The sequence below is a fragment of the Raphanus sativus genome, chromosome 9 (genome assembly GCF_000801105.2).
Source record: "Raphanus sativus cultivar WK10039 chromosome 9, ASM80110v3, whole genome shotgun sequence".
NCBI classification, from domain to species: domain Eukaryota; kingdom Viridiplantae; phylum Streptophyta; class Magnoliopsida; order Brassicales; family Brassicaceae; genus Raphanus; species Raphanus sativus.
This window is the reverse complement of record NC_079519.1, coordinates 23,839,177-23,852,740: the sequence shown is the minus strand read 5'-3', so window position 1 is coordinate 23,852,740 and position 13,564 is coordinate 23,839,177. Positions and strand designations below refer to the sequence as shown.

The window sequence follows — 13,564 nt, the reverse complement described above, 5'->3', positions numbered from 1 at the left end:
GATGTACAAAAAAAAAGATATACCATCCTTGAACTTTATAAAAGTAACTGCTTTTTTGCGTTTATATATATATATTAATATATATATATATTATATGTGTTATTTTGGTTGAAAGAAATGTGATTGTTAAGTTTGTAACCTTACATCACTAAACAAGTATATATCTTTTTACCTTCTAAACTATTAAAACTGAAGTACAAAAAAGAAATAACCCTAAATTTTACACAATAATTACCATTCTATGCCACTAGCATAAAACTCAGCCGTTTTACATCTAACCGTTTTACATCTAAAGCATTTGTCGCTAACAACAACTGGCTTGACCAAAAATCACTATGACTTTCCTATACCATCTTCTACTTAATTAAATTTGACCACCACCGTAGGATATAGATGTAAAACGACCATACACTATGACTATTTTCTTTATTTTTTTTACCCTGAGTCAGTGTTACGTGATTACTTTTCATCACTGAGTTTGTCAGTAGAAATCAAATACAAGCAATATAACCTTTGTTCATGCTTTATCATCTTGGCAATGATAATTCATAAGTATAACCTTTTTTTTTGTCAACAATTCATAAGTATAACCATATTAGAAAGATCTGACAATCAAATGTTTTCCAACTAAAATAATGCTAGCATTTAAGAAGTAAATCAATTAAGAAGTGTGGTTTAAAATCGACAAACCAAAATGGTGTAGCTTTAGATTAAAAAAATTACATTTATGGTGAATACTATTTTATTTCTATTCAAAATTATTAAATATTTTCAAAATTTTCAAAATATATCAGTTTGTTAGTATTGTGATATTCTAGATTTAGAAAATCTTAACTACAATCACCATTTCGTTGGATTTTTTTTTTCAAAAATTAAAATAACAGAATCTTACATGAATATTCTCTGTCGATGAGAATTTTGTATTTCATATTTTGGTATCATAAATCAGTATTTCCAAATATCTAGATTATAGTTTTCATTAACTAACCAAAATATTTATATCAAAACATTTACGAAATTTTAAGGTATTGGCATTTTAATAAGATAGATTCTATCTAGAGAAAGTTTTGGTTTCTATATTTTCTATATGTTTGGGAATGTGTTTCTAAAAATCTAAATTACAACTCATTTTTCAACTAAAGGTTACAATTTTTATAGGATATTATCAAAATAAATGTTCATAATATTTATGTTGATAATATTTTTCTTTTAACTGACTCAAATAAATCCTAAGTATCTTGAAAAGAACGAAACACCAAAATATATAATTAGATGAAAATATATTAGATAAATTTATTATTATTTTGTTGACAGAAGGAATGGTATAGCAAAAAATGATATAAAATATTTTATAAAAGGAATGAATTTTGAAAAAATCGAAAGTATATTCACTTTTTAATGCGTGAAAATCACAACTAACAAAATCTATTATAAAAAATTTTCATTTACCCTATCTAAGTTCTTTTATATTTCTCTAACCAGATTCTTCGTAATTCTGATTTTAACCAGAATAACAAAATATGTGGTTTGTTTCATTAATCTTTTATGTATATGTCTAAATAATATATTCGTTTTATAAGATATCAAAATAAAATTTGAATTTTATAATCATATTTAAATCACAATATTTATGGTAAAATTTAATAAAAATCATTTATATACTTAAAATTCTAATATTTTACACTTTAATAGTTACTTTCCCAAGCGAAATGAATAAAGATAAAATAAAGAAAACACAATCTTATAATTTATAAATAGACGCTAAACAAGTTGAACGAGATACATCAACATTAAAAGTCAATGAATCTAGAAAAATACATTGTCAAAATGAAACATATAATTACGAAGAACAAACACCCGCACGGGAGTGCGGGTCAAAGGCTAGTTGGTAATTAAAATCCAATTCTGTTTCGAAAAGAAAACGACTAATTTCCCAAACATATAGTACATCCCACAAATAGCCTCCTAAAAGAATAAGGCCTACTTTTTCGGCCCATTTTACTTTTCGTTGGACAAGTTAACGAACTATCTTTAATTTCATAAACGAAGCATTATTTTTTGACATATTAATGTATTTAATTTCAAGTGGGAATTTACCTTTATTAATTAATATATGTACTAATATTCTTCGCTAGATATTCCAACAATCTATGAGGTTGTGGCTTCTTTGTACAATGATTCGTACTTCGATGTAACAATAAAAATGTCTATTTCAAAAGTTCTAATTGGAAAATATATATCAATCCTCCTATATATAGAAGTCACTTAAATATATAGAAATTACTTAAATTACTTTTGCTTATGCGTCGTTCATAGGTAAAATATTAATAATTATTATAATTCGATTGGTTAATACTTTTTATTAATTATTTATTCTATTCGGAACTAAAAATAAAAAGAAACTCTGGAACTCATTAATACAAATTATCATATAATAAATATAATATTACAAATAATAGTTTATGGTCACTAATTGTAGAAATAATATATAATATGTCATCAGTTTGTTTAGTTTATCATTTTTTTTATAAAATACTAATATAATTTTTTTAAATAACTATAATGGTTGTATACTTTTATACAAAGAATTATATTTCTATTTTATGCATTATTAGAACTTCTTATGTTTTTAAATTCCGCACATGGTTTACAAATTGTTTATATATATTTTGAAATTATTTAAGATCATTTTTTTCATTCTAGCTTACAAAGTAATTTTATTAGAGTTTACATATCATTTATAAGACTTTTATTTAATCATTATAAAGGTTTATAAATTCATTTATAATACTTATAAAATGTTACAAAATCATTTGTAAATTCTTCTAAATCTATTTATTATTGTATAAGTGTGTAGTTATGATAACTATGTAAATCATAAATAATTATTCACACTTATTGTTATATATTAAACAAAAGTCATTTAAGTGACTTTTGGTTACTATGAGCATATGTGAAACTTTAAAGATTATTATAATTTTGATGGGGTTTTAGATTTGATTTATTTTTATTGATTCTAAATAAAAATTAATTATAAAATCAACTATCTTCAAATTTTATTAATGATGGATTGTATTATTAAGTCAACTAGTTAAAGAATTGTAAACAAGATGAACCACAAAAAACTTATAAAATTTATAAATAATTGTTTGTAAATGTTTATAAACGTATTTATAATTGTACGAATGTATATTTATAAGGATTTGTAAATCATATAAAATTATGTCACACTTATTATTATCTATTAAAAAGAAATATTTAAGATATTTTTGGTTACATGTAGTTAATAACTGAAATATTAAAAATTGTTACAATTTCAATAGTTAATGATTTTAATTTATATTTATTTTTATCAGTGTTAAAATGAAATCCCAAAATGAAAAGTGATTCTACAATCAATTATTTGGAGTTTTTGGATTTTAATAAATCTAAAATAGAATGTTATTTATTTTTAATCATATCCAAAAAAATTGTTTTCGACAAATATTTTAAAAACACACATTAAAGAACAATTAAATTTCGTTAAATTTAAAATATATTTAAAATAATCAAACAAATAAAAAAACATAAGTAAAAAAAATCACCAAATTCGATGTAAGAGTTATAAAAACCTATGATCTTCATCTTGGAGCTATAAATAAAAAACTACTTATTCTTTTCTCTATGAAAATTAGAGTATTTACAATTTTTACAGATTAAAATAAAATACAATCAATTATCTTAACTAATTATAATATTGATTTCATGTAAAAAATTTTTTAGTGACTTAGATTTAAATTGTTGAATTATCTTAAATTTTACAGTTCTTCTAAAAAATAAATGTGAAATTTTTGATTATCAAAATATGAATTTAAATTTTAATAATTCTAATTATTATTCAATAATTATAATATTATAAACAAAATACGTATTTATTCGTATATTATTTCTCTCCGCGAAATCGCGGAAAACACCTAGTACTGCATTATATAGACACCACCAACTTCGTCAAACTTCGGCTTTTTTGTGTTGTCATATTACACATATGAGTTTCTTTAGCAGAAGTTGATATACACAATAAAAAAAGTTGTGCGGAAAATACTTTGTGGTAATGGCAACATTTGTATAAGTTTATTGATAAGATTCCAAATATGTAAATCAAACGCTAGCTTTTGACTTTTTTAATTGATACGATACTTTTAAAAGTAAATATAATTGAATTTGAAGAACGTAAAATATACGACGACATGACCGGACTCCTTTTTCGCCGTGTACAAGAATCTAACTTTTTTTTTGTAAATTAACAAGAATCTAATTTTTCCTACCACTACACCACCACTTTACTTCTTTTTGTTCTTTGTCTTAATGATTCTGTTGATATATCTTTTGAATAAATAAAACATTTTTTTTTCATTTTTTTGAGCAACAAACATTTTTTCCATTACATGAGGAGAAATCCACTTACGACTAACAAAACCACATTTTAGGCGACAGCTTAGCAAAAAAAAAAAACTAATTACCAAATAATATTGTGAATTTTTTGTAAATATGATTCACAACTCAAAGTAAAAAAACCTGTAATTATTTTTTAGAATTTTCATTTGCCATATTTATCCTAAAATTTTGGATTATTCATTAAATGCCATTATTACTTTTTTCTTTCGAAAATGAGTATTTTACTCTATCATTTTTATTTTCATCAAATATTTAGAATATTGCAATTTTCATCAATACACCAACCAACATAAACAACCAACCAATTTGAAGCTCTTAATGTACATACAAATCCATTTTCAATCCTCCTATCTCGTATTTTATACTCAAAACAACATAATTCACTTTCTCGTTACATTCATAAAAGCCCCAATATTTTGATTCTAAACTTTGTAAGGTTCAAGCTCATGATTCTTGGTCATTAACAAGTAGATCTTTTTGTAGTGAAATTTTGTGTGCTAACAGAATCTAATCAAGTTATCTCACTGGTTGAAAGTATGAAACTGTTTTTTTTCCAGATCTGTTCATCAGAAGACTTCCATGTAAGTTTTCTGGTCGTAGAAGACCTATACGGAAGTCTTATGCTCAATGCAGAGGTTACTTTGCAATTGACTTTATGTGTGTTTACTAGAGATGACTTCTCTGGAAATCTTTCAACTTTTCTTTGTTAACAAAAAAATCTCAAAATACCAAAGAAAACTTTCTCATTAGTCGTCTAAGATAAATATGTTAGTTTTGCAATTGATCGAATTGGTAAAAAATTGAACCTTCACTAGACGACTTACACATAAGTCTTACGCCAGAAGACTTCCATGTAAGTCTTCCGACTCTCGGTGGAAGTCCTCTCACTGCTGGTAAAAGTCGTCTCAGATTACTTTTGCAATTGAAAAATAAAACTTAAATATTTGATTTAACTAGACGACTTCCATGTAAGTCTTCTTAGAGACGACTTACACAGAAGTCTTTAGAATTTTGTTCTGAGGTCCTCGTCAAACCTTGGTTATCACAAAAGACTTCCATGTAATTCGTCTGACGGAAAACTTACATGAAAACCGTCTAACTAAAATTAAATATTTACGTTTTATTTTTAGTTACAAAAGTAACTTGAGACGACTTACATTTAAGCCGTCTAATTAAATGTAAAATTTAATTTTTATTTTTCTGGTGGAAGACTTCCATGGAAGTCTTGTAGAAAATTCAATTTTCTGATACAATTTAGTCAATTGCAAAACTGACATATTTATTCTAGAAGACTTATTGGGAAGTCTTCTCTGGTATTTTTGATTTTTTTTTTTCAAAAACAAAAGTAAGCTAATATTTACAAAGGAAGACTTCTAGAGAAGTCTACTATAGAGTAAACGTATCTGGAAGTTTTCATTTGTAAATTTTCAATTACAAAATGACATGAATGGAAGACTTCCAAGACGTATTATGGACGACTTCCGTGGAAATATTCTACGTTAAAGTTTAATAAACTTTCATTTTTTCTAAAACTATAAAGAGTTTTTAACATTTTCTAGTGAATTCATGTACATTAGTCGATATTGAGGCTCCTGAATGAAATTTATAACTTATTTGATTTTAATTATGAAGTTACCAACATTCATGCTTATTAATGTTTTTAACTAATCCGAGAAGATATCCATAGAAGTCTTCTACATTAGTCTTTGTAAACTTGTTAAGTAACTTTAAGATATGTTTTTAACTCTAAAAAATGTTAAGTAACTTCAAGAATCAAGTCATATGGTTTAATGTGTCTTCTTAGATCATAAGATATACTTTTTTAAATTTCATGAAATTTGAAATTTCAATTTTCACTTATAATTTTAAAACCTGCAAAAAGGTAAATAAGTAGAAGATGAGAGAGATCTACCTTAAAGAACACAAAAAAATACATATCCAGAAATTTTAGATTTACTTTTAAAGTAATGGAAGATGAGAACCATGTGATAAAAAGCATGCAAAAATAAGACAAATTAGTAAGAAAGACATGAGATTAAAAATTAGAAATTGATATAAAAGCTGAGACTTCCGAGAAAAATCTTCCAAAGTCTAACCCAGATATGAAAAACATGCATACCCAAACTCAGATCTGAAAAACATGCAAATCCAAAAATGTTCAAATGATTTCAAAAAGAGAAAATAAGTGGAAGATGAGATACATCTACCTTAAAAAACACACAAAATACATATACACATTTTATAGATTTACCTTTAAATGAGTGGAAGATGAGAACCATGTGATTAAAAACCTGCAAAAACAAGATATGTTAGTGAGAAAGACATGAGACAAAAAATGAGAAATTGATATAAAGTTTAGTTTTCAAGTTCAAATAGATTATAGAGAGGTTATAAAGTTTTAGAGTGAGAAACATTACATTTTTGTTGCAACCATTTAAGAGGGATAGAGAAAATGTGTAAATTTTATTTATATAGTGAGACAAAAGTTTTCAATTATGTTAAATATTTTTGATTTAAAAGTCTTCTAACATAAATATAGATTATATTTATAAACTCTGAACTCAAATAACTAACTAAATAGAAACAAACAATTTATTAAACTTAAATTCAATTTAAAGGTGTTTAATATACAAAAACGTAAACGCATATAAGTCAATATATGTTTTTCAAAAAATGTTAAGTTTCCAAAATCTAACCCTAAAAATACATACAATACTACAACATATGTTACCAAATCCTAAACCAATGAATACCATGACTCACTACATTCAGTTATCTATGTTGAAACAATTTAATTTTATTATTTCTTAATTTATATCATTTACAAATGTTTATAATTACATGATTTCAATTTTTTCTCCAACAAAATATTTTTTATAAAATTTATAAATTAATTTTTAGATCTAATATATGAGAAAATTTCACAGAAGTCTTCGAAAAGACTTTCAAAAACTCAAAAGACTTTAAAAAACTCAAAAGACTTTTTGGGATTATATTCGTAAAAATGAATTCTTTTTTTTTTCTTTGATCATAAGGGACTGATTGTAATTTCACAAGGTTTCTAGGTAAGTTTTACATTTGACTGAAGTTTGTAAATATTTTTGCATTTAAAATCAAGTTTTGAGTCACACTTGGTAGATTCTCATAATATTATCTATGTTTATTTAATAGAATAATTAAAAACTCACAAAGAATGCTAAAATGTGATTTCTGTTTAACCTAGTAAAACATTGTTCTTACTTCTTACTTCTTACTTCATATACTTTTTTTCTTTCTTGAAACTACATAGTTCATATACTTTGTCTCTTGATACTACTAAATATATAAATGCGCATATATTACTTACACATATACGATTATGGGTGTCATTATCTCCGTTAATCCAGGGTTTAGCTGGATTGTCTTTTAAGTTTTGATGATGACACAAAGAGAAAAGAACTAAATAAAGCACCTAATAATACATACATGATAAGATCAAAGTTTTCCTGAGTGCTTAAATTTCAAGAAAAAGTAAAGCAAATTATGCGCCCAACTTTGCTATTTATACAAGAAACATCTTCTCTTTTAAAAACAAAAAAAAAAGAGAACAAATGACAAACATACAACATTTTCTTCATCTCCCTCCAAGTCCTACAACCTTCCAAGAACAATTTTCCTTCACTTTCTAGAGAAAACCAAATTTACTTTTCCGGAGGAAAACAAATCAACATGGGAGAGACAGAAACCATGAAGACAAACTAAACCTTAGTACTTTCTTTTTTTGAAACACACCTAAACCTTAATACATATATATTATCTATATACTAGTATATATTCATCCAATGGGCAATGGAGACAAACTCATCAGTCACTGGAGCTTCCATATTCCACGTCTCCATTATCATCATAATCATAATCATAATCATCATGAGCATGAGCATGAAAGGGTACCAAAAGGGTGTTTGGCAGTGAAGGTAGGACAAGGAGAAGAGCAAGAGAGATTTGTGATTCCCGTTTTGTATTTTAATCATCCTTTGTTTGGACAACTCTTGAAAGAAGCTGAAGAAGAGTTTGGATTTGCTCAAAAAGGGACAATCACGATCCCTTGTCACGTCGAAGAGTTTAGGTACGTTCAAGTATTGATCGATCGAGAAAACTCTAAATTTCTCGGTGCTTATAATACTCTTGGTCATCATCACCATCACCATCATCATAGCCATCTGATTCGGTGTTTTAAGGTTTGATTATATATATATACATAAATGTCTCATGTTGTTGTTGTTGTTTTTTTTTTTTTTTTTTTAAATGTTGTTGTTGACTATAAATAATAATCGGTCTCCATATCTTCTTATATATTATGTGGCTTGTTGTTGTTGTTGTTCAAATGTATGTTTTTACGATGATTAACTGTAAGCTTAGTATGATAATGAAAATAAACATTGTGATGATAATAGTCTAATCAGGGCTGAGTCTAAGTACTGGTATTTTGTCAAAAGGTGATGATATATTACTTCTAGTCGACACTTCTAGTTAACTTGTCAAACACTTGACTCTTGCATGGCTGTTAATTTTTTTTTAAAATTGGTCTGAGAAAGGTTTAACAAAAATACTCAGATTATATATAGCTTTACCAACTATTGCAATATATTAATCATTTTCGTATATAGAGACCCTAAAACACAACTTCATTTACTTTGATCAAAGATATGTGAACCAAGTTTCTTTATTTTATTTTTTTTGACAAAGAACCAAGTTTCTATATATCTTTAAAAAGGTATCCTTCAATATTAAAATTTATCTGATCAAAAATGCCTTTAGTTTTTGTTGTCTACATAATTGTAGTTTATTTAATTTTGACGGTCATAAAAGAAACAACAACGGTTACGCATAAAATTAAACTTTAATCGAACACTTGCAGTAAAAGATAAGAAATATCTAGCTTTACTACATATTAGTCTTCTCTTCTTGATGTTAGTACAGGTACACATATTCTTCTTGATGTTAGTACAGGTACACATATTCGAGAATTAGCGTATTTGTACCTGAAAGTGGAAAGAAATGGACGAGAGGCCTTGACCATTTGTATGGCCAGAATAGCAATAACCCCGTCACTATCATATACGTTATTCTTAATAGCAATAACCCCCATACATATGCTTTTTTTAAAAAAAACACTATTAGTATAATGTCAAAAAGCATAAATTTTATATAACTAAAAACAAATTTTTTTATTACCACAATGTTTAAGTGATAAATCATCAGCTTTACTTGAAATGATAAACAGAGGAATACAGCTTATTAGCTACTTTTTTCTCATCTCGAAAATCAATTATATTGATGTAATCTAAATAGTCAGTTAATACATTTTGGTTTCTCCGGATGAGGTGAGGAAATGAAATCAAAGTCTAACAGAGAAGACAAGGCAATACGTGGCCATTTTATCCAACCTAATAATTGAAGTTTGCATAACATTGATTCACAATTAAAACTCCATTCAGGTGAATGTTGGTATAGAAACATGGAAATCAAAATTGCATAAATCACAGACTCATTGAGCTGAGAAACATCCCAAACAAATTTGCTGACATTGCCAATGGCAGAACAAAACCAAGCATATGCCCAATCGAAGAGCGAGCGACATTAAATGTTTAGATGGATTTAGCGGAACCAAAAAAAAAGAAAAGAAATGAGAGACACAAGGGGGGGTGGTGATCATTCTTCGCGCCAAGTTTGCTCGCACTTGACGCATCTGTAAAATCTGGATTCTGGCTCGTCCGCTGAACGAATCTGCATTGTTTTGAAGTATGCCTTATCGTGTCCGCATCTTGGGCATGGTGCTGATAATAAACAAACAATCCAACCAAAAAAAGATATGATCGAAGATGGAAGCAATTCCAGCAAAACAATACTATTGCTAAGAGAGAGAGAGATCAATGTACTTGTTACCCTGGTTGCTCAATGAGTAAACTAAGTATTCAAGTGTTATCGCACTGACACTCGCAACCGGTCATGATATAGATTTTATAATACTAAATCTTATTAACCAAATACCTTCAGTTTCAGGTCCAGTAGGTATATCATCTTTCTTCAAAACAGGGTCAATTGATTTCTTAACCAGCAATTGCTTCTTCTTTATCTCAACCTGTTCACAAGAGCGATATAAAACTTTTTTACCACCAAACAAAATAGTTGTTTTTTTTTTCGATTAATTAAAAAAAAAAGAATTATAAATAAAACCTGTCTTTCGATGCGGGCAATGTAGGGACAAGTGGAGCAGAAGAACTGAGAAGGACCGTAACGCAGCAAGTTCCCACAAGTAGGACAGAACTCCATCTGAAAAAAGTTTTGTTTCTTCAATTCAAGTTTCAAACAATGAAGAAATACTATATTCATTATATAGAGAAGGAGGTTTCGAACATTATTTACTAAACGATTCAGTCGTCCTCTAGCAGCTTCTGTCGCTCTGTTCTTCACAGACGACAACTCCTCTCCGCCTAATCTTGATTAGCAAGCCCTATATTTTTTTTTAATTATTATTGATTTGAGACTATAATTGTCACCGTGTCTCTTTTGAGCCCATTTGTGTTTTTTTCACAACTTACTAATAGGAGTCATAAAGGTCCAATGGGTAATAGAAATCTGATAAGTGGGTCATTAAGGCCCGCTTGATGCACAGTACATCGAAGAAAACCTGATTTGGGTCGTCATTTCGAGATACGTAAATCAAACATTTAGTTTCAACAGAGAACGATTCTCCTGCGCCTCCTCGCCGTCGTGTTCTCAGCTTCGTCGTCTGTGTGATTTAGATCGAGGTAAAAATCACTTCTTTCTCGAAATCGATGTTTTCTGGTGTCTGATTTGATCTCGGATGATTATGTTGTTGTTAGTCGTCGCGGTGATTTATTTCAATTCATTTTTTTCCCCCACGAGATCTATAACCTTGTCTCGAACAATAGATCTCAAAAACGAGAATTGTTGAGATAGTACCGATTAGAGTCATTAATACATACAGACTTGCTTTACAAAATTGATTTGTGTCATTTCCTTGGCTTGATTATATATATTTTGATCATGGTTGTTTAATCTGTATTACTGTTCATGAGATGGTAATGTTTTGTTTTTTTACATGATTCAGTTTTGAGGGTTAACAAGTAATAATGTCAAGAGGCAAATACATAGTCGGTGCCCTTGTGGGATCTGCCGTAGTAGCCTACGTCTGTGACAAAGTCATCTCTGATGATAAGATTTTCGGAGGCAAGTTCTCCTATTATTCAGACATAACCCAAGTTATTGGCTACTATGATTTGTGTAGATAAGCTAAATGTGTTTGTTTCTTTTAAAAATAAAAAAAAACTTTCAGGTTCTACACCGGGAACTATTACTAACAAGGCATGGGGTGTTGCTACTGAAGAGAGGCTCCAAGCATGGCCAAGAACTGCTGGTCCTCCCGTCGTCATGAACCCTATCAGTCGCCAGAACTTCATCGTCAAGTCACGCCCTGAATAACTGCAATTCCCTTCCTATCTCTCTCTCATTTTGATACAAGATTTGATTTATTTGCTCTCTATGTTGGGCCCTTTTATCTTTTGATTTGAGGATCCGCTATTTTCTCAGTAATAATTTGTGGGGATTGATGGATTTGTTGATTGAATACACATTATTCATTCCAATCTTTTCTTTGTTGATTTTGACGATAATATTAAATTGAGCCAACAAGACTTGAGAGCAATTTTCTTTTTGCATTTTGGTGTATCAAGTTTGGAGTTTTTTGCAATAGAAGAGGCCGTTACGAAAACATCCAACCTTCTGAAGTTCACTCCAAATCGGTAGGAGTAGGACTCACCAACACGACGACGAATAGAATCAAGTAAACTGAAGGTTGTGTATCTGTAAGGTCTCCGATTACATCCGTTACGGTCTCAAAGAAATCGTCTTACCTTCTTCACTTCCCGATCCTCCTCACGTCGTTAAACGCCGCAAATTGACTTGGCACGAGCGATTGATTTCTCGTGAGATTTACCTTCTTTCCCTCTATATTTATTTCTCGTGAGATTTATAGAGTCACTAGATTCTTACCCGCCCTTTAAAGGGCGGGTATATTTTTTGTTTTAATTTAATTTTCATATTTGTGTCTTTTTATGATTATATTTTTATTTTTTTTATAATTATATTTGTGTATAAATATTAATCAAAATATATTTTATTAAATAATAGCAATTTAAAAATTGATTCGGTATATGTTCGATCAGAGCTTGGTTGCCTGTCAAACTCGCCAACCCGCAAGTTTCAATTTTGTTTTGGTCAAAAACATATGACATGCAGAACCAGCAAACAAATAATTTTTACCGGCTCCCGCCCCATTTAGTTTTGCGATTATCCGCGGGTTATAATTTTTTTAAAAATAATTATTTAATTTAATATTATATTATAAAAATATAAAATATATTTATAATAAAATTATATATTTTAAAAACTTAAAATTGTTTTCTAAATTACCGTATTTTTTTAAAAAAGTATTTACTTTTCTTTTTATTTTTATTTTTTTAATGCTTTTCGAGTCGGCGGGTACCCGCTATCCAAATCTACGAACCCGCATCCACTCCGAATAAAATACTCATAACCCGCATCCGCAAATCAATCGCTTCAAATAGTTGAATCAAATTTATGATCCATTTTTAAAAAGACAGATATATATATTTTTATATTTTTAAGGAATATAATTTTTATAAAATCCAGGTTGTAACAATTATATCTTTGAATATTAATTTTTCTCTAGGATATATTTAATTTTTCTCTCACATCTCTGAACCTACAAATATAGCTGCAAAAAATATACACAATTTAAAATTGAAATTAGTATGATAAGGAGTTCGATATAGATAAACAACAACAAAGAAGTTCCATAATAAGGAGTTCGATATACAAAAAATATGATATTCCTAAAAAATAAGAATTTATCACTATGGAACTTCTTCGTTATTGTTGCACTTAAATTCTTTTTGAGAAATTTTATTTTTATATTTGTGTTTAATATTAATTTAATTTAATATATATTCTTGATAGTTATATTAAATATATCAATTTGCATAACTATACACTTGTACAATATAAATTTCAGCATTTCTAAACTTTATTCCTAAGCTTTACAACA

The 13,564-nt window shown here is 28.1% G+C and overlaps 3 protein-coding genes across 3 annotated transcripts; 2 read left to right on the top strand and 1 right to left on the bottom strand.

Annotated features, from left to right (window-relative positions):
• Positions 1 to 7,991: 7,991 nt before the first annotated feature.
• LOC108824224 (auxin-responsive protein SAUR32) lies at positions 7,992 to 8,766 on the top strand. Its single transcript, XM_018597594.2, has one exon. The coding sequence runs from the start codon at positions 8,256 to 8,258 to the stop codon at positions 8,655 to 8,657; it is 402 nt and encodes a 133-aa protein (XP_018453096.1). The 5' UTR covers positions 7,992 to 8,255; the 3' UTR covers positions 8,658 to 8,766.
• A 1,160-nt stretch (positions 8,767 to 9,926) lies between these two features.
• Positions 9,927 to 10,979, bottom strand: LOC130500097 (DNA-directed RNA polymerase III subunit RPC10-like). The gene is made up of 4 exons (XM_056994807.1): positions 10,831 to 10,979; positions 10,651 to 10,746; positions 10,465 to 10,555; positions 9,927 to 10,250 (listed from the first exon to the last, which is right to left on the bottom strand). Exons 2-4 carry the CDS (start codon positions 10,744 to 10,746, stop codon positions 10,126 to 10,128), a joined length of 312 nt encoding a protein of 103 aa, XP_056850787.1. The 5' UTR covers positions 10,831 to 10,979; the 3' UTR covers positions 9,927 to 10,125.
• Positions 10,980 to 11,121: 142 nt separating this feature from the next.
• On the top strand, positions 11,122 to 12,129 carry LOC130500098 (uncharacterized). The gene is made up of 3 exons (XM_056994808.1): positions 11,122 to 11,225; positions 11,549 to 11,667; positions 11,774 to 12,129. The coding sequence occupies exons 2-3, from the start codon at positions 11,571 to 11,573 to the stop codon at positions 11,917 to 11,919; spliced, it is 243 nt and encodes an 80-aa protein (XP_056850788.1). The 5' UTR covers positions 11,122 to 11,225; positions 11,549 to 11,570; the 3' UTR covers positions 11,920 to 12,129.
• Positions 12,130 to 13,564: the final 1,435 nt, after the last annotated feature.